The sequence below is a fragment of the Polypterus senegalus genome, chromosome 1 (assembly GCF_016835505.1).
Source record: "Polypterus senegalus isolate Bchr_013 chromosome 1, ASM1683550v1, whole genome shotgun sequence".
Lineage (NCBI taxonomy): Eukaryota > Metazoa > Chordata > Cladistia > Polypteriformes > Polypteridae > Polypterus > Polypterus senegalus.
In genome coordinates this window covers 332,190,876-332,215,179 of record NC_053154.1, presented here as the reverse complement: position 1 = coordinate 332,215,179, position 24,304 = coordinate 332,190,876, and the positions used below count along the sequence as shown (strand labels likewise).

General features: G+C 41.8%; 1 protein-coding gene across 5 annotated transcripts in view; it reads right to left on the bottom strand.

Annotated features, from left to right (window-relative positions):
- Positions 1-24,304, bottom strand: part of abcc8 (ATP-binding cassette, sub-family C (CFTR/MRP), member 8) — a 280,773-nt gene that overhangs the window by 73,635 nt on the left and 182,834 nt on the right. For 3 of the 5 annotated variants that reach the window (XM_039738520.1, XM_039738527.1, XM_039738535.1), the window contains exons 14-17: positions 6,963-7,071; positions 6,772-6,882; positions 3,135-3,203; positions 2,848-2,923 (exon numbers count right to left, since the gene is read on the bottom strand). In XM_039738520.1, coding sequence (XP_039594454.1) covers positions 2,848-2,923; positions 3,135-3,203; positions 6,772-6,882; positions 6,963-7,071 — 365 coding nt within the window. The remainder of the gene's footprint in view (positions 1-2,847; positions 2,924-3,134; positions 3,204-6,771; positions 6,883-6,962; positions 7,072-24,304) is intronic. The other 2 variants (XM_039738545.1, XM_039738552.1) reach the window with 1 other exon arrangement.

Genomic DNA, 24,304 nt, shown 5'->3' with positions numbered 1-24,304 from the left:
GTGGCAGTCAGCTCTAACATGTCCATCAGTATTGCTGAAAAAACGGAATGCTGTTTTATGTCTGAAAATGTTCTTCTTTATTTTTTTAAGGCAGTACCCCTTCTACAATAAACTGCTCAGTCTTCAAACAATTTAGTAAACTAAAAAGCAATTACATAACTTGGAGTACCACCTTGTGCACATGAAGAGATGTGTATGAACGCAGGTGCATTCCTGTGTGTGTGTTTTTTTTTTTTTTGTATGTTGATGCATGTTTTTAGTATGCATTAGTGGACAAAGGTTTATGCATTTTAAATATTCAGCCAACGTACATGATGGTGGATTTAAATACACTGTACCTTGGCATGGAGAACATGCAGCATATTAGATTTTTTAAAAACACACTGCACTCCTCTTCGGTAATGTAAACCAGGCCTTAGAGTATACTGACCTCACTGGTTTATGTAGCTGTGAAAAAAAAAAACTGCAGGAAAAAGCACCAGGATCAACAAAATAACTGTGGAAGTGGAGCTTTTAGCAACAGGGCCTCAAAGCGGTGGAATGATCTGCCTGCTCATATAAGAGATGGCCCTTTTAAAATCAAGCTGAAGACACACATACTCATCAAAGCCGCTGATTAGTTGCATCTCTGTTTCTTAATGGTTTGTACAAAAATATAAATAAAGCAATAATTACTATTATCAATCCTTCTCTATTCCATTTCACTTCTCAGTTCAGTTCAATTCAGTTTATTTTTCTATGGTGTCCTGTTAAGCCACTTGGTGCCAACTGCTCCACTTTAAAGCTGTTTTCCCACCCTTGGAAAAGAAACCTGAGATAAGGGAGCTCCTCCACATACATGAGGTACTCCGACGCTTCACATCATATCAATACGGTGGAGTGTGGTCTGAGGAGTATAAGTAGAGATTAAAAGTTTAAAAAGAGATTAGGTTACATAGTCCTCTGATGTGTGGAGTACAACAAATCCAAGGAGCTTATGCCGAAGCTTTATAACACACTGGTGAGGCCTCATCTGGAGAACCGTGTGCAGTTTTGGTCTCCAGGCTATAAAAAGGACAAAGCAGCACCGGAGCAACTCGGCTGATTCCAGGACAATAGGGGATGAGTTATGAGGAAAGATTAAAAGAGCTGAGCCGCTTCGGAGATTAAGAGGTGACCTGACTGAAGTGTTTAAAATTATGAAGGGAATTAGTCCAGTGGATCGAGACTTCAAAATGAGTTCATTGAGAAATCAGGGGTACAGTTGGAAGCTTGTTAAGAGCTAATTTCACATAAATATTTAGATTTTTTTCTTTACACAAAGAACAACAGACACATGGAATAAGATACCATGTGGTATGGTAGACAGTAGGACTTCAGGGACCTTCAAAACTCGACTTGCATTATTTTGGAAGAATTAAGTGGATAGGACAGGTGAGCTCTGTTGAGCTGAATGGCCTGTTCTTGTATAAATTGTTCTAATGTTCTAATATCAAATAAAATGTGGTAAGTCTGTGTCATATTTGTACATATCAGAGGTGCTTTGACAAGCACTGCAGTTTGTCAAACTGTCGTTGAATAACCCAGAAACAGCATTGTGGCTTAACGATGAATCAATGAAGGGAGAGGCTGGTCCTCAATTCAGAATCTCAATCCTCTTTAAAGGTGCTTCTCTTTTGAGCATGAGAAGACTTTCCTAAATTGTGTCTGGGATGCTGTGAATGTATATCTGACATTTAGATTATGCAACACAAGTAACTTGGGATTATTTTCATGGACGTTTTCACAATTTGCTGTTGTTTAGCACTGTATCATGCAGACTCACTTTGTCAGATCATACCTGACAGAGTATGCAGCACAATTCCTGGTCCAGGTTTTGGTCTTGTCACACCTTAAATATCACAACTTGATTCCAGAAAAAGATACCTGCTTGTACTATTTAAGCCACAGCAAATGAATCAAAATGCAGTGGGCACCTCTTTTATTCAACCAGCCGAAATAGGCGCATGTCACCTCACTTTTCAGGTCAGTACACCGACTCCCTGTAGCAGCACAGATCCTTGATGATTGCCTACAGTAGTCACTTTGTATATGGAGGCACTCGTGAGGTCCTCTGCTCAGGTCTGGTGATGCCACCTAATCTCAAACCAGGAACTTTTCATGTTTAGCTCTTAGCTAGAGGAACAGGCTGCCCACCTCCGTCTGATCTACTGACTCCCTCAGTGTGTTTAACAAGTGTTTGAAGACTCTTCTGTTCTCTGTCTAACTCATAAAAGGTTTTGATAGGTTCTTGGAACTAAGATAAGATTACCTACTCAAATAGTATTCTGTTTGGTTTAAAGCTCAACTTGTGATGGTCAACTTTGTCACCTTGTCATGTAACACTTGTTTCCAAATAGATGGGCGTTTACTCGATTTTGATGACCTGTTCTGCAAGTCTGTTTGAATAAAAGCTAAGCAAATAAATAGGAATGTTCTTAGCTGAAGTCCCTTTTATTGGGAAACTGTGTTATGTCTGTACTCCATGAAAATAGGTGATTAAAGTTTTTCAATGCAAACAACATGAGGTAAGTAACAGACAAGAAATAAAATATAATTTTTGAGTAGGGTAATCTTTTAAACTCTATGCATAGCAAGTAAAAACGATTTAGCTCTTCAATCGCCATGCATGGCCAAGTCAGCACAATCCGGCCTATTGCCTCATTCAGTTTCCACACTCCACCACACTGGGATATACGGCTTGACTGTTAGGCAAGTGCGCACACACACGCACACACTCATTCGCCACAAGACACCAAAAACCCATTATCTCTCTCTGTCTTATCTCTAAGTTGGTGTCCAGTGGAATAAACAAACTTTAAGGCTTACCGTGAGGAATCCGGATATCAATGTTGGACAATGTTGGGGATCCATCAGGAGTCCAGGTGAAATAGCCATTAGTGATCTGTTGAATTACAAGAAATGACAGATTGAGTTGAATTGTGAGTGGCAGGCCCTGGTTTAGCGGAAAGCGCCATTCGCTGGGACTGTGACATGCAGGAGAACAGCAGGTGGAGGAAGACTGACAGTGGGCTTGGCACAGCTGTTAGGTAAAAACATTTGGGCTCAGCAGCCAAATGTGTTAATTTCAACCCCAAAACATGAAACTTGCTCACAGTGTAATGATAGCAGTTAACAGAGCTATCTCCTTGAGGCACGTCCTGATTTGGCAGAACCATGTATTCCTGCGAGATAAATAAATACGACTCATAAGCACAAAGGACAGTAAGAGCACAGCCTTATGGGAAAGAGCATCCCTGATAACAACCTCGCATCTCTTGACGCCAGGAGCGCTCAAACACAATTCATTACAGACCAGAACAGGAATCAATGCGTGCTAAAGTGGACATTCAAGTTCCTGTGCTGTGAGGACTGAAGTATAACAATGTAAAGGTTCAAGCAGGATCAGTTGACATCATGTGGCATTGTGTCACAGTGTTCTTATAGTTCTTTACTGTATGTCCCCTTCCTTCTTGAATTAAAACACTAAGCAGAAATAAATAAAAGAGCAACAACTGGAGCTCAGCTGAATGCTGCACATTCATGGCTGACATGACTCAATGACTTTATCAGGAAGAGGAACACATTTCCATAATACACTTGCAATTTAAAAAAAACAAACTATCAAATAGCTACAGAAAAGATAAAGACACCAGCATCTGCCATCACTTCAGTACTGGAGATTATAAATCTTGCTGACAACAGGATAATTTTAAAGCCAAGACTGCACCGCATGTTCTGCAGAATTAACACGACAGCTGCATTGATACATTTTGAATCCTGAATTGTGATGGAAGCAAAGTCATGCGTCCCCAAAGAAATGTAGTCCAGTGACAAGATCCATTTACATCCAGTTTAACCAACTAAATACAAAGTACATGTCCATTAGAAGTCAGACTAAACACAGTGGCCACACACTAGTAAAGATCAGGATCTTCTGGAGGTAAGGCTTAGGATAAGAACCAGGGTCTTCTATGGCGTAGGCCAGAAACTCTACAATAGGGAACAGTGTGAGCAGGTTTGGGTCAAGTCTTGACTTGATTGTTCTGCTTCACAATGAGACAGTGAGAAAGGACTAGGAGGAAAGATGTAGTCAGAAAAATGTGCTAAGGTCGTAAACAGGTAATCAGAGAAACCAGTGCATCTCATCTCCAACTGTTGGCCAATATCCCCAAAAAGGGGGGTTGGGTGCTGTGAAATAAATGGTTTGATATTAAAATTCTAGGAGCTGAAAGTAATGGTCTTGAGGGATATGGGGACCTTGAGTTCACAGAAGACTAGAACAAGCTACTCTTTCATCTGATTTCCAAGTAGCATTCCCTCTTTTCCTCTCAGCGATGACCTCACGTTTATATGGAGGAAAGTGCCCTTTAGCTTTTCAGTTGGCTAACAGCAGAGCTTAGTCTCAGTGAATCAAAGTGTTTAAAAACCTATTTGGACTGGACTGGTTTTACACCAGGGGTACCCAAGGTTAATGGACACTACCAGCAGATATGTAGTATAATTTTGTTTTCCTTTAAGTTTAATTTACTGGGAGGAGAAGGGGATGTGAAGATCTTGGAATAAAATAGTTTCAGAAGCACTTGTAGCAGTGCTACTTAAATGGACTACAAATCCCAGTAGCCCTAGTAGTACTTTGCCATTGGACAGCTTCAGTTGTTGCTGCAAGGGTTGCTAGTGGGCATAAGATTTGGCGCAGATTTTAAAGGTGATTCAGTGTTGGATTACAAATACAAGTACCTAAGATTACAGTTTTCTTGATTTGTGGTTGTGTTGTCACTTGCGTGCATGTAGGAGACAGTTTAAGGGCACCGGTAATGGTAATTCTCTGCCATTCCAGGGGTTGGCGCTCTGTGATAATGCCTTCTCTTTTCTGCACTCTGCAGGCCAAAAGATTGATGGCTTTTCCACCACCAATGTCACTTTGGGTGTCCGTCCGCAGGAACACGCCTCTTCCTTCACTTATCAACATAAGTGGAAGCTCTGTTATTTTGAGGAGTCAGAAAGAGACTAGTTTCTGAAAAGATTACTCACATTTATTCTCTTTATCAACTGCAATTATACGGAGTTTGCTAACAAGTGCCATACACTCCTTATTGTCTTTACTTTGTTATTCTATTGTCTTGTACCAAGCGTCTGTGTGGTTTGGTCTGAGTTGGTAAATATCTTTGGAGCACTTCCAGTGCCTGCAGTTTCTGCACGCGCACCCCATCACAGTAGCACAAATCTTTAGTATTATATTGAAAGCTGTTCACTTGGGACTGCTGTTCATTTATCACCGTCAATCGGCATCTGGAACTGGACTGTGTTTGGACTTTGCATTGTTGTACTTATCATTCTTTTTGTGCTTAGTGTTTTGTCAGATTTTGTCCTATGTTAGTTAAATAATTATCACTGTCGGCAAAATAGGGTGGAATCTAGGTGAGCGGTGTTTTTTTTTCTTATATTCTTTTTTACATAATATATTCTTTATTATAAATTCATTTGTACCACTCTTTTACATGTCTTTAAGTATGAGACTGAGCCTTGACCCAGCTGCCCGAAATACATGACACAAATCCCATTTTCAGGGCAGTATGAATCAAAGTGTCTTGCTACCTCTATACACTGAAATTGACCAAACTGTAAACAGTGAACCAAAAATCAAGAACCTTAAACCACTGCTAAGCTTTAATATGGGAGAAATATGCAAAAAATATACTTGATATCCGATACTCACATGATCCAGGAAAGCACATATCAACCTTTACACGGTCGGGCTGATGGCATCAGTCGTCATGCACAATAGCAGCCATCATTGCTATAGCTCTAAAGTGGCAGCAGCACAACCAAAATTGCATTGTGAAATTAAACAAAAAATAAATACAATTTAGAAAAAAGGAAACTTATACCCTGAGATATTAAAAAAGACATACTGCATACTTTATCCAAAACCTACAAAAAATGAAGGAACAACGTCTATCATAACATTTGTCAAGTAGAGCTGCACATTGCAGAATGGCCTTTACTGAGTAGCAGGTAGATGAGGCTACCACACTGCGGAGGTAATTCAACTGAAAGCGGGGGCTTCCCTCTGATGCTCTGTTGCAGCTTACCTGTGGACCATATGGCAGCAAATTCAGGTTTTCATCTTGAAAGATGCCATAGATTCTCCCCACTAAGACTTTTGCCAATTTTACAAATGTGGCACCGAAAGTCAAGGGGCTACTTTTGGTCAGCAAATGTGACATGGTAGAGATGTGTGCCTTCACAGTTTAGCGGCACAGTTACATGTGCTTGAAAGTGACAGAGTCCTGAAACATACAGATGTACAAAGTGAACACACCTAAACTGTGATTCTTCACTTTAACTGCTCTCTCCATGAAGGTCACATAAATAATTTAAAATGTGCACTCATGCCTTCTTTATTTCATCTGCCTTCTTTCACATCAAATATCAGCCCAAAAAGCACAAATTCTAGAGTAACAGATTCATGATATTGTTGAAATGAAAAGACTGCGCTCAGTTCTGAGTATTCACTCTTCAGTCAACGCAGTCTGCCATCATTAAAAGCGGTCTTGTTTTCACCAAAGGCTTACATGGTCCATACTATATGAGCAGACAGTGGGCTCTGCAGAAAGCCTAAACAAGAGGACCCTGTATCAGCGTGTCATCTGAAGTGATTTTGTTAACAGATTACCTTGACATGCAATCCCACCGGGGGGACGAAGTGAAAATAAAGTGCCTGAATGAAGAAGTGCTCACTCTTTATACCTTGATACATTCTTCATCATCTTTAGCTGCCTCATTGCTCCGCTCTCTTGGTGGACTGTAGCTGTTCCAATCTTCTCTAGTAGGACGCTTACGATTAACCACTTTGAGAGGCTGTGAGAGATCAGGAAAAGTTCAAGGTATGGCACAGGTGTCAAGACATGACTGATGAGAGCTGGACGGGGCATACTCACCAACGCTTGGTACTTGTTGTGGTTAGCAGGGGGCATCAGCACGGGAACCTTCTGGTCAGGATCCTCACCAATCTCTTCACTAGAGAAGAACTCACTTAGCTTCTGCACACTGTGTGAAAAGAAAACAAAAAGCTGAAGGTCTTTATGGAGTTTGTTGAAATACCTGACAGATAGCAGTATGTACAGTAATCCCTCGCTATTTCGCGGTTCACTTTTCGCGGATTCACGACTTCGTGATTTTTTAAATATAGCAGTAGCATTTCCTAGTCTAAGAACAACAAAACAAGTTCGGTGACGAAGTGCGTTGTAACACGGGCTGTGATTGGTACATGGGAGGGAGACGACAAATCACAGCTTCCCGCTTTCTAACCGGACCCGTGATTGGTGCTTTGACTGATGCCCAGATCCCACAGCATCTCCCCTTGTCTCTCTGTCGTGGCCATTTTGCTTCAAGCTTTCTCGCCGAGCGGTTTACTTTGCACTGTACTGTGTGTGATTTTTTGTGGTTTCTTTGTGTTGAACTTCGCTTCAATTTTCACCCTCTGCAATGGCTCCCAAATGTGCTCCTTCTTCCAAGGCTGGTGCTGAGCCTAAACGCCGTTTGATCGGTCCAATTTTGCAACAAGGTCGACGACGTCATGACTGCCTACAAGCTGCTCTTCGACCGGAAAAAGAAGCAGCGGCAGCAACTGCCGATCACAATGTTTTTGCAGCCTCGCAAAAAAGAGCCAGTTGCTACTACTACTACTACGGATACACCTTCGGAAACCGTGGAAGAGGTGCCCCAGGAAATGTTAGGTAGGTCCCTGTTATTAATAGAGTAAAGGGTGGGTTGTGAACAGTACAGAGAGGGTTTAAAAACGTCCAAATACACGTTAAATAATTAAAGAAATACGGTGTTCCTACTTCGTGGAAATTCAGTTATTGCAGCCGGCCTTGGAATCTATCTCCCGCAATTAACGAGGGATTACTGTATTTAGAAAGCTGGAGGACTCACTTGGCTAACTGTCTTCAGAGGTGGACTAAACTGACTCAGATTAGTGTACAGTATGTAGTGGCAAAATAAAATAAGATAGCAGTGACTTGTGAAAGAACTTGTGAGAGAAATCGATCACTGTAGCTAGAGAAGTGATTAGTGTAGAGAAATAAACATGAGGCCAACTACTTAGAAAAGCTCTCTCTTCTCCCAGCCGTTTATGTTGGGTTCTCTCAGCATATTATAGACTTGTGTTAATACAGTAAGTGTCTTCATTCTACAACAGACAGAGTGCAGTCAAATTCTTCTGGATTCTCTTTCAATTAGTTCTAAAAGAAGTGATAGATAGATAGATGTGAAAGGCACTATATAACAGATCAATAGATACAGTAGATAGATAGATAGATAGATAGATAGATAGATGTGAAAGGCACTATATAGCAGATTGATAGATAGATAGATAGATAGATAGATAGATAGATAGATAGATAGATATTTGTCCCCACGGGGACATTTGGATTTTTACAGAAGCTCTTTAAATAAATAAATAATTGAGTAGTTACTGTATATATACACACACACTATAGTCTTAACACAAACCAAAGGAAAGAAAACTAAAACAAAGAAAACTTCTAACTTGGCAGTCCCAGTCACAGTGAGGGTTACTGGTATAAAGGAGCCCCAGTTGTGCTTCCTGTCACTTCTGCTGAATAATGTGTTGGCTGAAAGTCCTCAGTGTATTCCAAACATGATGTGCTACATTCTTCATAATGGCACACAGTTTTGTGTTCATTCTGCCCTTCACTCCTATCTCCAGGGGGTTCAGAGTGCATTGTACAACTGAGTCTGCACTTTTCATTAGCTTGTTAACTTGATGGGCCTCTCTTGAAGTCAATGTCAATTTATTTATATAGCACATTTAAAACAACATAGGAATGCTGTGGCCAAAGTGCTTTACAATAATAGAATAAAAGAAAAACATACAATTAACATGAATAACATAAATAGAAATAAAATATATGAACATAAATAAAATGAATAATAAATAGAAGTAATATTACATAATCACAATGAGGAAAACATCAGTATTATGTGAATTTTCCCTTGGGATTAATAAAGTATCTATCTATCTATCTATCTATCTATCTATCTATCTATCTATCTATCTATCTATCTCATATAGTGCCTTTCATCCATCTATCTATCTATCTATCTATCTATCAATCATATAGTGCCTTTCATCCATCTATCTATCTATCTATCAATCATATAGTGCCTTTCATCTATCTATCTATCCATCTATCTATCTATCATATAGTGCCTTTCATCTATCTATCTATCATACAGTGCCATTCATCTATCTATCTATCTATTTATCTATCATATAGTGCCTTTCACATCTATCTATCTATTACATTACTGAAGGTGACGGAATGAAAGTGAATAGAAATGAGTCTTTAATGTCTTTAATCTCGTTTTGAACAGTTCAATTATAGACGACTAATTTAGGTGATGAGGTAAAGAGTTCCACAGGAGAAGAGCAGCAGCTGCCAAAGCCCTGTCTGTCCACTTTAGTTTGACACTCGGTATGAGGGACAACAAGAGACAACTGACCAGAAGATCTAAGCATTCTAGATGGCTGGTGTAAAACACACAATTCAGATAAATAGGCAGCAGTGAGCCCATGTAAAGATTTAAAAACTAGCAACAAGATTTTAAAATCAATTCAAAACCGACAGGCAGCCAGCGTAAAGAAGCTAACATTGGAGAAACAGAATCAGACTTTCTTGCCCCAATCAGAAAGCGAGCTGCAGCATTCTGGACCAACTGTAACCTGCGTATCAGAGATTTGCTAATCCCGGAGTACAGCGAGTTGCAGTAATCAAGGCGAGAGAAGATAAAAGCATGAGTAGCTTTCTCCTAGAAGTTAAAAAAGGCTTGATCTCACCTAATAGACAAAGCTGGTAAAAGCAACTCTTGACTACAGAATTTACTTGTTTCTCAAAAGAGTGGTTACTGTCAAAGATAACACCAAGATTGCGGACTTGAGGTTTGCAAAAGACAGAGAGAGAGAGCCGAGAAGTCCAAGACCAATTTGGGCTTTAGCTGATGGACCCACTATAAGCACCTCCGTTTTATTTTGATTTAGATCAAGAAAATGTGAAGTGATGTTACCAGCCCAGCACACCACACTGGCCATCACAGATATGTAGAAGATTTGAAGGAAGATTTGAAGGATGTCACTGCCCTTTCTTCTCTAGTTTCTCTTGTGTCATTGATGTGGCCCTCCAAATACAGTACTTGTAGCAGTGCATCACCTCTACATCCACACCCTGAATAGTCAGCGGACATTGAGGCTATTTGGTGTGGTGAAAATCATTAAGTAGTTCCTTGGTTTTGCTGATGTTATGTTGTAGACAGTTCTCAATGTTCTCCACTTGACTCCTCTCTTCTGTCTCATCTCCTTCATCAGTACACCCCATAAGTGTGGACTCATCTGAGAATTTCTGCAAGTGACATGACATGGTGTTATATTTGTAGTCTTCACCATTTTGGCCATCCTGTCGTCAGAACAGCTTCCTACCTTGTTAGGCAAATGTCCTCAGAGACTGTGCACCATCAATTATGACGCAGCAGGTTAAAAGGTCACCATTTGAAGCATTTTCTCATCTTTTTGATAAATGTTCTTATGCTAAGATGAATCTTTATTTCTAAGTACTTTTCCAGGTGTTGACTAGTAGTCATACTTTGATTTTGATTTTAATTTGGGTTCCAGTTCACACAATTCACACAAATGTTAAAAAGTCGTTGTCGTGCAATGAACCACAGAAACATGTAATCAGTTAACAAATGGTGTTGTAGGCAGTGGGACTTTAGGGACCTTCAGATCTCGATTTTATGTTATTTTGGAGAAATTACTGGGATAGGACTGGTGAGCTTGTTGGGCTGAATGGCCTGTTCTTGTCAAAATTGTTCTGATATTCTAATGACAGAAAGTCTTTTTAGTAAAAAAATAGAAGTAGTCACTGGCTGACCAAGTAATGCTTTCTGCACTGACGTCAGTGGGGAGTTTTCTAATTTTAAGGCCTTTTATTAACCTGGATAATATGGTTACATGCAAGTTCTGTTGCCTTAGTAATAATAATAAAAATAAAACAGTTTATTTATATACAGTAGTTCTCTTATCATTGCCACCTTTTTTTTACCTTTAAGAGATGCATTTGTGTTTGTGAACCTAGCAGTTACTTGGCCAAGTTAATGATGCCAGAGGGTAAACATCACTTAAAGCAGCTTCTGGACTATTCAGTTTAATCATCCTTATAATTAATTGGAGGCCAAAACAGACTAATTGTTCAGTTTAATTAACAACACCTACACCTTCCCTGGTGACTTGTCAGATTAAAACGGCTAACGTCTCCACAATGTAGAGAGCTCTGCTGCCCAGTGACGGCTGGCTGGTATTTTGGCCTTGAACCCCTGCAGATTTTGGTTTTGTCTCCAGCTCTGGAGTTTTTGATGTTTTTTCCTGTCGTCATTGACCGTCTGACCTTATCAAAGGACTCATCTTTAGAGACTTAAAAACATATTGACGGTAGTCCACCTGCATCTATTGGTGATACGTTCCATGCTCCCCCACGGATAAGTGAAATCCAAGGATAATACTGAGCCCTAAAAACAGAGTCAGTCTGCTTCAGTTATGTTCCTGAAATTACCACAGACATGGAAACTGGATGTGGACACTGAAGAAACTTTCATCTTGTTGGAAAAATGGGCTTAGGCTTCTGCAGGATGCTGGGGAGACTGAGCCAGGCAGATATGCCGGCCTTCTGCTCCTGCCTCTCGAGACTCGGTAATCATCCTTCTGCGGGTTCACCTACAGAAAACTTGTCACGACTTTGACTTTGTCTACAGCAGGGGTGGGCAAAGTCATTCCTGGAGGGCCGGAGTGGCTGCAGGTTTTTGTTCCAACCCAATTGCTTAATAAGAAGCCCTTATTGCTTAAGTGACACTTCTGCTTCATTTTTATTTTGTCACTCGTTAGGACTTTGAACGTTTATTGCTTATTTTTGGCTTAGACAGCTGTATTCTCGATTTTTAATTACTCCTTATTAGCAATAAGATTCAAATGACAAATGAAACCAGCAATCCCCAGTTTAGCTTGTTTCCATTGTGTGTATTTATCACACACTACTTGGTTTAATTAAATTGATAATTAATAATTAAGCAACTGGGTTGGAATAAAATCCTACAACCACTGCGGCCCTTCAAGACTGACTTTGCCCACCGCTGGTCTAGAGTCATGTTTGATTATCTTCTAGGCAATGAGTGACTGCAGCAGGGACAATCTTAGGACCTCACTAAAAGATCCAATCAGTAGTAACAATGGGCGGTGTGTACAAATGACAGGGGCTTAATCAGTGCAGGCTCGTGGCCTGAACTTACTGGGAATTCGTGGGGAACAACTGCAAGCCCCTGCCACCATCATGAATGGGGTTCAGCAGTCTGCTCATGCCTCATGATGCTAGATAGGCACATGTTGATCCATTCAGCGCAGCACGTGTGCAGCCCCCAGAGATTTAAGGCCATCAAGTCAAGTCAAGTTGGAGAGCATGCACTGGTACAGCGCGTTGCCACACCCACTACACAACGAAACAACCCCCCAGACAAACACGCGGTCCAGTCCCACCCTCTGGAAATGAACCTCTATCTGCAGCAGCCAGGTGTTACGTGGGCGACCACTTGGCCTGGTCCAGCCACTCGGGTCCCCAACAATGAGGATCTTACGAGCCGGACCACCCTTTGGGGAAACGCACCACATGGCCATAGTGCCGTAAGGGACGCTCCCTCACAATGCAGGTAATGTGTCACATTTGGGACTCCATGAGCAACCACTCATTCGACACAAAGTCAAACCAACAGTACCCAAGGATTTTCCGGAGAGACATTGTACCGAAGGAGTCCAGTCTTCGTCTCAGGTCACTGGATGGGGTCCATGTCTCGCAACCATATAGCAAGACAGGAAGCACCAGGACTCTAAGGACATAGATATCAGGAACGCCACACACCCCTTTCCAGCCACCTCATGACCCCCCATACTCTCCTAATCCGTCTACTAATTTATTAATTATTTATTCATATTTATAAATAAATTGCATTCATATTTATTAATACATTTTATTAAGGTCATCACAGACCTTTTATTGCTGGTGTGTGAAAAGCCTCTCAGAATATTGTTTCCAGTGTGCAGGGCCGGGAATAGGCATGTGTCACAAAATGGGTTACACTTTTGTAAGCAGAGATAAGCAAATCCATTTTACCATATTACGTAAAAATTATATTTATAGCCAAACTGTGAGTGGGCATAACTTTTACACCACAAATGATATAGCATAAGTCATAGTGACAGGGGCTTCTGTTTGTACCCTCACTTGCTGCTGGTCCATATCAGTTACAAACTACTAGGGGGAAACAGGTTACAATGGGGTACCAGGTATGTCCAGAATGGACCAGAGGTAGTGAGTACACGAAGAAGTAAAGATGATGTGAAGTCAACGGTGCCAATTATGGACCCCACTAACCCTAACCCTAATTTGTGCATTATGTTCTGTTATCGATTATGCGTTTTTCTTTTTCTCTGTTTTTCATTTCCTGTTATGTCTGATTACTATTTCATTTTGAAGTTTGGCTTGTGAGTAAGTGAGAAACTTGGTGTGTGTGTGTATATGCCAGGTCCCCGTCCTGGATCCTGGTTTCAGGTTATGTCAGGCAGTGTTTGTCCAAACCATATTTATCTGAAGTTGAGGAGGGCAGTGTATGACGCTTCGTGTCTCAGGGCTGTGCTACGGACAGCTAGAGTGGCTTAACTGGCAGCTTTTCTGGTGAATGGAAGTGCCACAAGGGGAGCAGTTAGTGGCGTGACTGGCAGCTCTTAACATGAGCCCATTTAGGACGTAGGGGGGAGTGCCTTCTACAATAAATCATGCACTGTTTGTTTTGTCACTGAGAAACTGCTGTTTGTCTCCTCACTTGGCACTGGTACTCTTGGTCACAAACAACTAGGGGGTCTAGGTAACAATAGGCACGTTCTAGCCTGGTGAGCACTGATACCAGATAGTCTCTATTTTTGTATAATTGTCATCATGAATGGCTTCAGATCTTTAGATAAAATGTTATATTAGATAACGTGAATCTGAGCAAACATTTAACACCATTTCTAAAAGTGCTACTTAATAAAGTAAAGTAGTAAAGTTATCTAAGACCTGTGTTGCCCCCTTAGATGCTCCACAAACAGTTAATGAAAGTTCAGTGATGCAGTGGATGTAAAATGTATACACACCTCTGACAAAATTGCACATTTTGTGCAATAACAATAACCCATATTGCAAAATTACAATCTATACAAAGAAGGTGAAAACAAATCAAATCAAACTGTTTAAAGACAAAAGGAAAAAAAAACCAAACTACTACAACTTGTGTCATTAGTGTGAACCCCCTTTAATCATCAAGGATGTGACTGCGTTCAGAATCAACCAATCACAATAAGTCTCATCTCACACAGCTGTAGTTTGTAGACACCTACCTGCCATCAATTAAAGTGGCCCTGATTGAGCTCAGTCAAAGTTTGGATGTTCCTGTACGATTACTCTGATATCCTCTTGGTTGTAACATACTCCATAATCCATGGTCTGCAAAGAGCTTTTAAAATATGAACAGCATCTCTTCACTGAAAGGTGTCCATCTGGAAAGGTCTACTAATGAGTATCCAAAGCATTAAACATCCAATGCAGCGCTGTGAGGAGAGTCACCAACAAGCACAGAAATATGGCTCATCAGTGACTCTATCATGATCAGGACGTCCCGCCAAGACTGACGAGAAGACAAAGAGAAAACTGGTCAGGGAGGCCATCAAGAGGCCTATAGTAACATTAAAGGAGCTGCAGGATTTCCTGGCAAGTACTGGTCATTCCCTAAATGTGACAACAAGCAGTCGTATTCTTTATATGTCAGGGTTGTGGGGTAGGGTAGCAAGAGTTAGGTAATGTTAGGTAGATTGTCCAGAGGGGACTGGGCGGTCTCTTGGTCTGGAACCCCTACAGATTTTATTTTTTTCTCCAGCCTCTGGAGTTTTTTTGTTTTTCTGTCCACCCTGGCCATCGGACCTTACTCTTATTCTATGTTAATTAATGTTGACTTATGTTTATTTTTTATTGTGTCTTCTATTTTTCTATTCATTTTGTAAAGCACTTTGAGCTACTGTTTGTATGAATATGTGCTATATAAATAAATGTTGATTGATTGATTGATTGAAGAGTGGAACAGGTGCTGCATGTACTATTGTCCCGTAGTCAGTTTGCATCTCCTCAGGAAATGGGTTGCTGAGGGTTCCCCAAAAAATGGAGAAATACAACTTTAAGGGGAACACACAAGGCGGACAGGAAGGTTGGGGCTGAAGACAATTTAAATGGAAAAGAAGGGGGAGATAGAGAGAGACATCGGGCAGTGGAGCAACGATAAGCAGCGAGATAGCGCCAAAAAATCCATCTGCATGCCACCTCCTGGAAGAAGGCTTTATTTTACTCAGGGATATAAGAGAGACGTGTCTCTGAAGACAAACTTTTCTGTGACTTCACCAGAGTGATCAACCTTTGGGATCGGTAGGACAGAACGTTTTGTTATTGGCTCAGCTGCTGGCGTACTCTGTGGAGCTTCCTGCATTTCACCATGCACATGAATTGTACGGACAGTGATCCAATTTGGAGAAACCGGGTTATCTCAGGCGAGAACATCTCACACCCTAATCTGTAAACGTTTGTCATTGATTTTTGTTATGTACTTGTTTTTTTTTTTAATTACTTAAACTGTGTTATTTGTTAATATGTAAATATACCTTTTTCTTTTTTTTTCCTTTCATCTCTATAATGCTTGTTATCTTATGCCAATCTGGGGCGTGTGGTCAGTGGGTCATAAATAAGGACAAACATTGGTCACGTTACCCTGAAAGAGTGCAATAATAAACTGCTTTTCCTAGTAGTATTCTGATCGTGCAGCGGCCCATGGTTTACTTGGTCTTCCGGGGCAGAAGTACAAGAGGAACGTCTTTTATCACAAAACATCAAAGCCCCACTAAACTTAAGGCCTCCCACCGCCATGAGGAAAAAAGTATTATGATCTGATGAGAGCAACGGTGAATTACTTGGCCATAACTCCAAAAATGTTATGGTTATCGCAAAAATAGCACAGCACATCATCAAATGGAGCAAGGAGGGCTGCTTTTCTTCAGCTGGAACTGGGGCTTTAGTCAAGGTGGATGGAATTACGAACAGCTCAGTCTATTTTGGTACAAAACGTTCAAGCATCTTAAAGGAAGCTGAAGATGAAGAGGAACTTCACGTTTCAGCAAGACAACGACCCAAAGCTCCATCAAAAACAACAAGGCAATGGCTTCATCAAAGGAGGATCAATGTTCTAGAAAGGCCCAGCCAGAGCCCAGACCATAATCCAACTGCAAACCTTTCAAAGTCCAATCTTCAATCTGTCAATTGAAGGGCTGTGCACAGGAGATGTCCTCATAATTTGACAGACCTGGAATTTTTTTTTCAATGAGGAGTAGTCAAAAATAGCCAAGTCCAGATGTGCCACAATGAGAGACTCTTACCCAAAATGACTAAGTGCTGCAATAAAATCAAAAGGTGCTTCAACTAAGTATTCGTTTAGGGGGTGCGCATATTAATGCAACCAGCTTTTTGTAGGATTTTCTTTTCACTAAACAGTTTCTGATTGGTTTTCACCTTCTTTGTATAGTTTGCAATTTTGGAATAAAGGTGGAATAAGTTTACATTTTTTATTACACAAAATCTGCACATTTGGCAGGGGTGTGTAGACATTTTATATCCACTGTAATTAGATTCAGCAGACTGAACACAACCCGTCCTGCTGAAACTAAACCTCATCATATCAATCCTCACCATCAGAGTGAAGTCATCACCACTACTTTTCTGGAAGAATATCCATTCATTCATCCATCCATTTTTTAAATCCACTTATCCAGAGCATGGTCATAGTGAAGCTGGAGGAACCAGGACACAATGCCTCAATCAATGAAAATTACAGAAACGATGAGGAGAAACTTTTTTGAAACTTACCACTCTGGAAAGGATGACAAAGTCATTTCAAAGGATCTGGGACTCCACTACACCACACTGGAAGCCATTATCACAAATGGTAAACATTTGACACAGGATGGCCTACCAAAATGAACCTAGGGACACAGTGACAGCTCATACAAAAAGTCATTAGGACCCCAAAAGAACATCCACAGGAATGCAGGACTCTCTTGGCTCAGTTTGGGTCAGTTGTCATTAATTAATGACAAGCAGGAGAGGACAAATGAGCTTAATAAGAGAGTAGCAAGGTAGAAGCCTCAGCTATCTGAAGCCAATGTTACATTATGTGACTTCTAGTCAGAGGGTAAGTCAGATTTGCCAGCTGCAGTTGCTGATCTCGTCACCGGACGATGTCGATTTACACAATTGAAAACTGTTGGGCAGGCCCAATTTAGTGACGATGTGACATCTGTCACGCATGTGCGTCTGAGGATCTCCTTGAAGGCTCATTCGAGATAAATGGTAACCCACCAGGGCGAGAGGGGGTGCTGTCGCTAAACTTGTTCCCTTTTTTCCCACAGCTACCAGAAACCTTCCAGTGAAGGAAACTAGCTCCACCCCTTCCAGTCCTCCCATTATAAAAAGACCGGGTGCCTCCACTAAGTCGTCTTATCTTGATGAGGCCAGTTCTGGAGACTGAAAGCTCTGTTTTGTTTGCATACCAAGCGCTATAGTAGTTTTGATTTTGTTCTTGCTTGCTTTATGTTAAGTATTACAAGACGGCACCTGTTTTAAGTTTCCGAAATTTAAAGGAATTAAAAGGGACTACCCGGCTGGAGTCCCAAACCATTCTGAGTTCCAGCACAGACCTCTTTGCTCTTTTTTCTGACAGCCAATACCGTGCTGCCTGATGGTGCCGGTGCTCTAAAAAAGGTTTGATTGATGTGCTGCGTACTTGAGCTGCCACAATTCAATTGTTGTGACTCGCCCATTTTTCTTTGAAGCATGTTACCGACATTTGACGGAAAAAGATGAGCCCCGCGCCGAGCCTGCATTTTGTTGAGGGCGGCCACGGCACGCTTTGCATGACCAGCAGAACACATCAGACAGACAAGCTTTTCTTCTGTTTGTGATGTCCAATGACACCCACATTCCTTATTTTTTGTTGTTGCCTTATATGAATTGTACTTCCTGCTGACCATTTATTGGTTGTCAGCTCTCATGCACGCATAGCCCCCCCCACAACTAAAAGGGACAGCTGGCTTCTTGAGAACGACTGCCTCCAACTCGCTAAGATTGCGTAAATGAAGGTGACGACTGAAAATCACTTGAAAAGTCGTCAACTTTGACATGGCCTTAAAGGTAACAACAGCTCTTGTCTTGCATTTGCAATGAAAAATCCTGGTCTAAAAACTTTAATGTGTGTTCACTTGGCTCATTTTCTCTGATATTGCATTTTTTCTAAAGGTCTGAGGCCAACCATTGAGTAAATTCTACAAAAACAGAGGAGACTGGGAATTGGGCAGATACTTTTTCACAACCATGTAGGATATCCTGAAGAGCAAGCGGCACTGGATAAATACTATGGTGTAGAGGATAAAACGTTAAATGCTGACATGTAAAAATAATGGAGCAGATGACGATGAGCCTGAAATGAGCACAGCTGGGCACGCTTTAGTTTACAGGCCAAATAAACCAACAAATTCAGGAAGTGAGCTGAATGTAAATAAGCAAATAAAACCAGTCAGACATCAGATGGAGAACTCTGTGTGCATAAGAAGCATATCAGAGGAATCGGTCAGCTTGACTTAATGGTCCATTAACGTGATCTTCAGAGGCAGAATGAGTAAACATGTTTTATCAGCACACTGCTCTATTACGGTCTCCTCAGCAGCTGCACAGGTGACATGCAGGCTGCTACTGTACATCTTTAAAGTTTTTATATTTGTGTCCGTAATCAATTGATTTTTATTTAATGCTGCATGTTTCCCGGTGTCGTGACCTAAGAGTTCAACCAAAATGCAAAAGGCTGGTTTAATTGTCAAAGCAGAAGGATAACAGCCAGTTAAATAGAGACACGGTGGTCTGTTGGCAGCTGGCCAGGAGTTCCCAGAGAGGTCAGTCTTAGCACAACATGTCAAATAGGAGAAAGAGCCCCTCACTTCCACTTACATTTAAAAAGGACAAACTCTGTGTTGGGTACCGGGTACCTGAGACCCTGAAGTGGATAAGAGGGTTAGAAAATGTGCCTGGATATACAGTATAAGTAAGTGCATAGAGGGTGTTACCATCACAAAGCACATCACCACAAGCAGCTCTGTTGTATTCTATTGTATCCTTCCAAGATATCCAAAAGAGACTCACCAATGTCCTCAGCATCCTCTCATAGTATTACATTAAATGGTTCCTTAATGCCAACCCATGAAAGACACAGGTCTGTACCTTCCATCTTAACAACAGACAAGCAAACGCAACTCTACAGATCAGATGGAACAATGAAGCATTGAAGGACACCAAACATCTTGTTTAGTTAGGCATCACCCTGGACAGGACACTCTTTTAAAGAGCATATTCTTAAACTCAGAAAGAACATATTCAGCAGGAATAATCTCCTTAGCAAAATAGAAAACACATCCTGGGGAGCAGACCATAAGACTTTGGGATCAATGACCATGGCACTCTGTTATTCAACTGCAGAGTACTGCGCACCAGTATGGGCTAGGTCAACCCATGCCAACAAGGTTGACCCTGAGCTAAACAGTGCATGCCGAATCATCACCTGCACCTTCCTGCTTTATACAGGCAGGCCGGGATCGCACCTCCCCACATGCGACGAGAAACCAGTCCAAGAGTAGAAAGGTTCAAGCAACTGATGGACTCCAGACACCCACTCCACTACCACCACCAGGAAGTAAATCGCCGACTACCTTCTCATCGGAGCTTTACCACAGTGGAACCCCTCAATCCAAAGCAGTCCACAACACAAGGGCTCGAGAGGTGGTGAGGGACTGACCGTAGCCCTCCCAATGAAGCTCTACCTACACCTCAAGAGCATCTAACCAATGGAACATCCCGCTCTAGGGTAGACTGGGTCGTACTTAACCAAGCTGGGTCAAAGGTGGGCAACACAAGGGACAACCTATTTAGATGAGGCCTCACAATAAGTGCTGAATCTCACTGTGGTGAGCCCACCCAAACAATGGACCACATTCCCTGTGAATGTTCCCTAGGCCCTACATGCACAGATGAAGATCTTAAGGATGATAATGACGCCATTCTTACCTTAATATGGCAGTGGCGTGATAAAATATGACGATGACCACAAGCAACAACCAGAAACTCTTGGTGACCACCAAGGTGAATGTCCTGCTTTCAATCCAGTGACATGATGGCCCTTTGATCAGTTAGAGCCAACTTGAAATAAGCAATCAGGGCTGCAAAGCAGACATATGGTTGGAAAATTCAGAGCAGCTTTTAAGACTCAAAAGACAACAGAAGCTGGTGGCAGGGACTTCAGATAATTCACACCGTAATTCATTTCCTCCTTCCTGCAAGGATAATGAAGACTTCCTCAACGAATTTAACAACTAATTTAGAAGGTGTCAGGAGAACAATACACACTGGCAAGGAAATTCACCTGTCACCATGATGAACAGGTTCTACATCGGGATCCAGCTGTTCAACCCACGAAAGGCTGCAGGGCCACATAACATACCTGGTTGTGGGCTCAGGGAATGTGCTGACCAACTAGCACGTGTAGTTCCCGGCATTTTTAACACCTCTGAAAACCAGGCTGTCGTTTCATCATGCTTGGAAGTCACTTCTACTATACCAGTATCAAAAGTAGTCAACTGTTACATCCTCAATGACTACTACTCAATTATGATGAGGAGCGTAGTCAGACTGGTCAAGGCTCATATTACATCCTGGCTCTCCCCATAGCAGGTCTCCTCCAGTTTGCTTATTGCCCTAATTGCTCCATTAATGATGCCACAGCCTCATTGCCACTACATTCCACCTAAGCATGGCACATCTGGAGTGTAGAGACTCGTATGTGTGGATGAAATTCTTAGACTTCAACTTCCTTATCTCTCAGCACCTGGTAGATTAACTTGCTCTACTGAGCCTGGAAACTTCCCAGTTATTCTGAATTGAAAACAATGCATCATATAGCATCCTTCTGTGTTCTGGTGTCCTCCAAGGCGAGTCTTGAGTCCTCCTCTCCTTACCCTGATAATCCGTGACTGTGGTGCCAGGTACTGCATGAACCAGATCGTCACATAAGTTTGTAGATGGCACAACGGTGACAGGCTTGATCAGTGATGATGACAAGAGAGCTTACAGAGAGATGGTCAAACAACTCATGGACTGGTATAAAAAAATAACCTGACCCTGAATGAGCCATGCCAACTACATTTCCCTCTCTATCAACGACTCCACTGTGTAGTCAGTTAGGAGCACAAAGTTCCTGAGAATAGACGCAGCAAATGATCTCTCCTGGACCAAACACACCTCTACCGTAATAAAGAGATGATAGTAATGATGGCACTTCCTGGAGCACCTTAAGAAGAACTAACCTCCCAACTCCCCCCCAACACCAGAGGCAGCACAGAGAATATATTAACCACCTGCATATCTGCCTGGTATGGAGACTGGGCTGATTCAGACTGAACTTCCTTGAAGAGAATGGTGACAGCGTCTGAGAAAATCACTGGGACATGCAGGAACTCTACAGCAAACTTCACCAAAACAGGGCTAACCAACATTATCAGAGATAAGACTGTTTGCCATTCTGCCCTCTGGTAAATGGTACCAAAGTGCAGAGAGCAAAACTGCCAAGTTTCATAAAAGTTTTGTCCCTTTGACATTTAGACACTTAAACACTGATCAGTCTGTGAGTACAGTGCATGTCCATCAATACAGAGTAATATTTAATTAATCTGCACAATATGTTGGTCAGCTCTGTTATTCTGGGTAATCTTGGTGTTCTAGTTGGTATTCTTGCTTATTTTTGTTATTTATTCTAGCACATAATCAGGCTGAGTGACACAATTATGGTCTGCAGTGCACTGCTGTTTCAAATGACAAATACAGCTAACCTTGACTTTGGCATTGTTGTGTTCCAAAGCACTAGAAATTCCCAACTGTTCCAAAACATTTTCAATAATGCCCACTAGAGGGGGATATCACTGTCAAACCCCAGCTAGAAATAAAGGCAACGGCAGGATTTGTATAGAATAACAGATTTATTCTTATTCCAGTGCTTTGTAACAAAAGAAAGCTCAGTAGAGTAGAAAAGGCGAAAGGAAATTCCTGAAGCAAAGGCAATCCAAGTCAAACAAAGTCTCAATAAAGAATCCAAGGCAAAAAATGGATCAAGTAGGTCAAAAATCCAGAAAATCAAAAACCGCACAATCACTGCAAAGAAACAAGAAAGTCTCTGACTCCATAGTGCATTTGAAATGAACTGCCAGTAACTGTGGAAGACCCTCTAGATTTACAGGGAAGAGGGCAGTTCCTGGCAGTGATTGGTAGGTAGCCTCATCTCTTGGAGGACCACCCACAAAACACATGGAACATAACACAGACTTAGATACAGATACATAAAATGCAAAGAATACTGCAAATCATAAATGAAAGAAATAACAATACATACAAATACATCAGAAATGAAAAAGAAAGACACAAACCAAGCATTTGAACCCCAGCCAAGGGAAGAACCCTGGCTGAGTTATAATGGGGTTACACAAATCTCTGCAGCACCAGCTCATTTCTCCTGCTGCCTCTAGTTGTACCTGGTGTCACACACGCATGTTTAGGAGACAACTAAAGGGCTTGAGTACATGTAATTCCACACTGGACCAGGGGGTGGCAAAGTGCACTAATTCTCCCTCTCGATCTTTTACAGACCATTCTAGGGAAATCCCGCCCGGCTCTGGGGCAGCCAACAACGTCACTTCCGGTTCCGGTCCTGATGACATCACTTCCCCTACTGACCTTTAAAGCTGCCATCTTGTGGATAATAAGTCAGCTGTGTTTTGGACTCTATTGTGTGAACATGTCTATGCTTTTGCAACAGTGTTGCTGCCAGGAAAAATTATTCGGGTGGCTGCCCCAAACCTTCGCAATGTCTGATGGTCATTCTTCTTACACTGGTAAGTTAAATGATCTTCATAATGAAGGAAGACAAAAATGCAAACAAGGAAAATGAAGTAATTTAATTTATCTGCAGTGCATCCAGAAAGTATTCACAGCGCTTCATCACTTTTTCCACATTTTTTTATGTTACAGCCTTATTCCAAAATTGATTTAAATTCATTTTTTTCCTCAGAATTCTACACACAACAACCCATAATGACAACATGAAAAAAGTTTACTTGAGGTTTTTGCAAATGTATTAAAAATAAAGAAACTGAGAAATCCCATGTCCATAAGTATTCACAGCCTGTGCTCAGTACTTTGTCGATGCACCTTTGGCAGCAATTCCAGCCTCAAGTCTTTTTGAATATGATGCCACAAGCTTGGCACACCTATCCTTGGCCAGTGTCGCCCATTCCTCTTTGCAGCACCTCTCAAGCTCCATCAGGTTGGATGGGAAGCATCGGTGCACAGCCATTTTAAGATCTCTCCAGAGATGTTCAATCAGATTCAAGTCTGGGCCACTCAAGGACATTCACAGAGTTGTCCTGAAGCCACTCCTTTGATATCTTGGCTGTGTGCTGAGGGTCGTTGTCCTGCTGAAAGATGAACCGTCGCCCCAGTCTGAGGTCAAGAGCGCTCTGGAGCAGGTTTTCATCCAGGAGGTCTCTGTACTTTGCTGCAGTCATCTTTCCCTTTATCCTGACTAGTCTCCCAGTTCCTGATGCTGCCACCACCATGCTTCACTGTAGGGATGGTATTGGCCTGGTGATGAGCGGTGCCTGGTTTCCTCCAAACGTGACGCCTGGCATTCACACCAAAGAGTTCAGTCTTTGTCTCATCCGACCAAAGAATTTTGTTTCTCATGGTCTGAGAGTCCTTCAGGTGCCTTTTGACAAACTCCAGGTGGGCTGCCATGTGCCTTTTACTAAGGAATGGCTTCCTTCTGGCCACTCTACCATACAGGCCTGATTGGTGGATTGCTGCAGAGACGGTTGTCCTTCTGGAAGGTTCTCCTCTCTCCACAGAGGACCTCTGGAGCTCTGACAGAGTGACCATCGGGTTCTTGGTCACCTCCCTGACTAAGGCCCTTCTCCCCCTATTGGTCAGTTTAGATGGCCGGC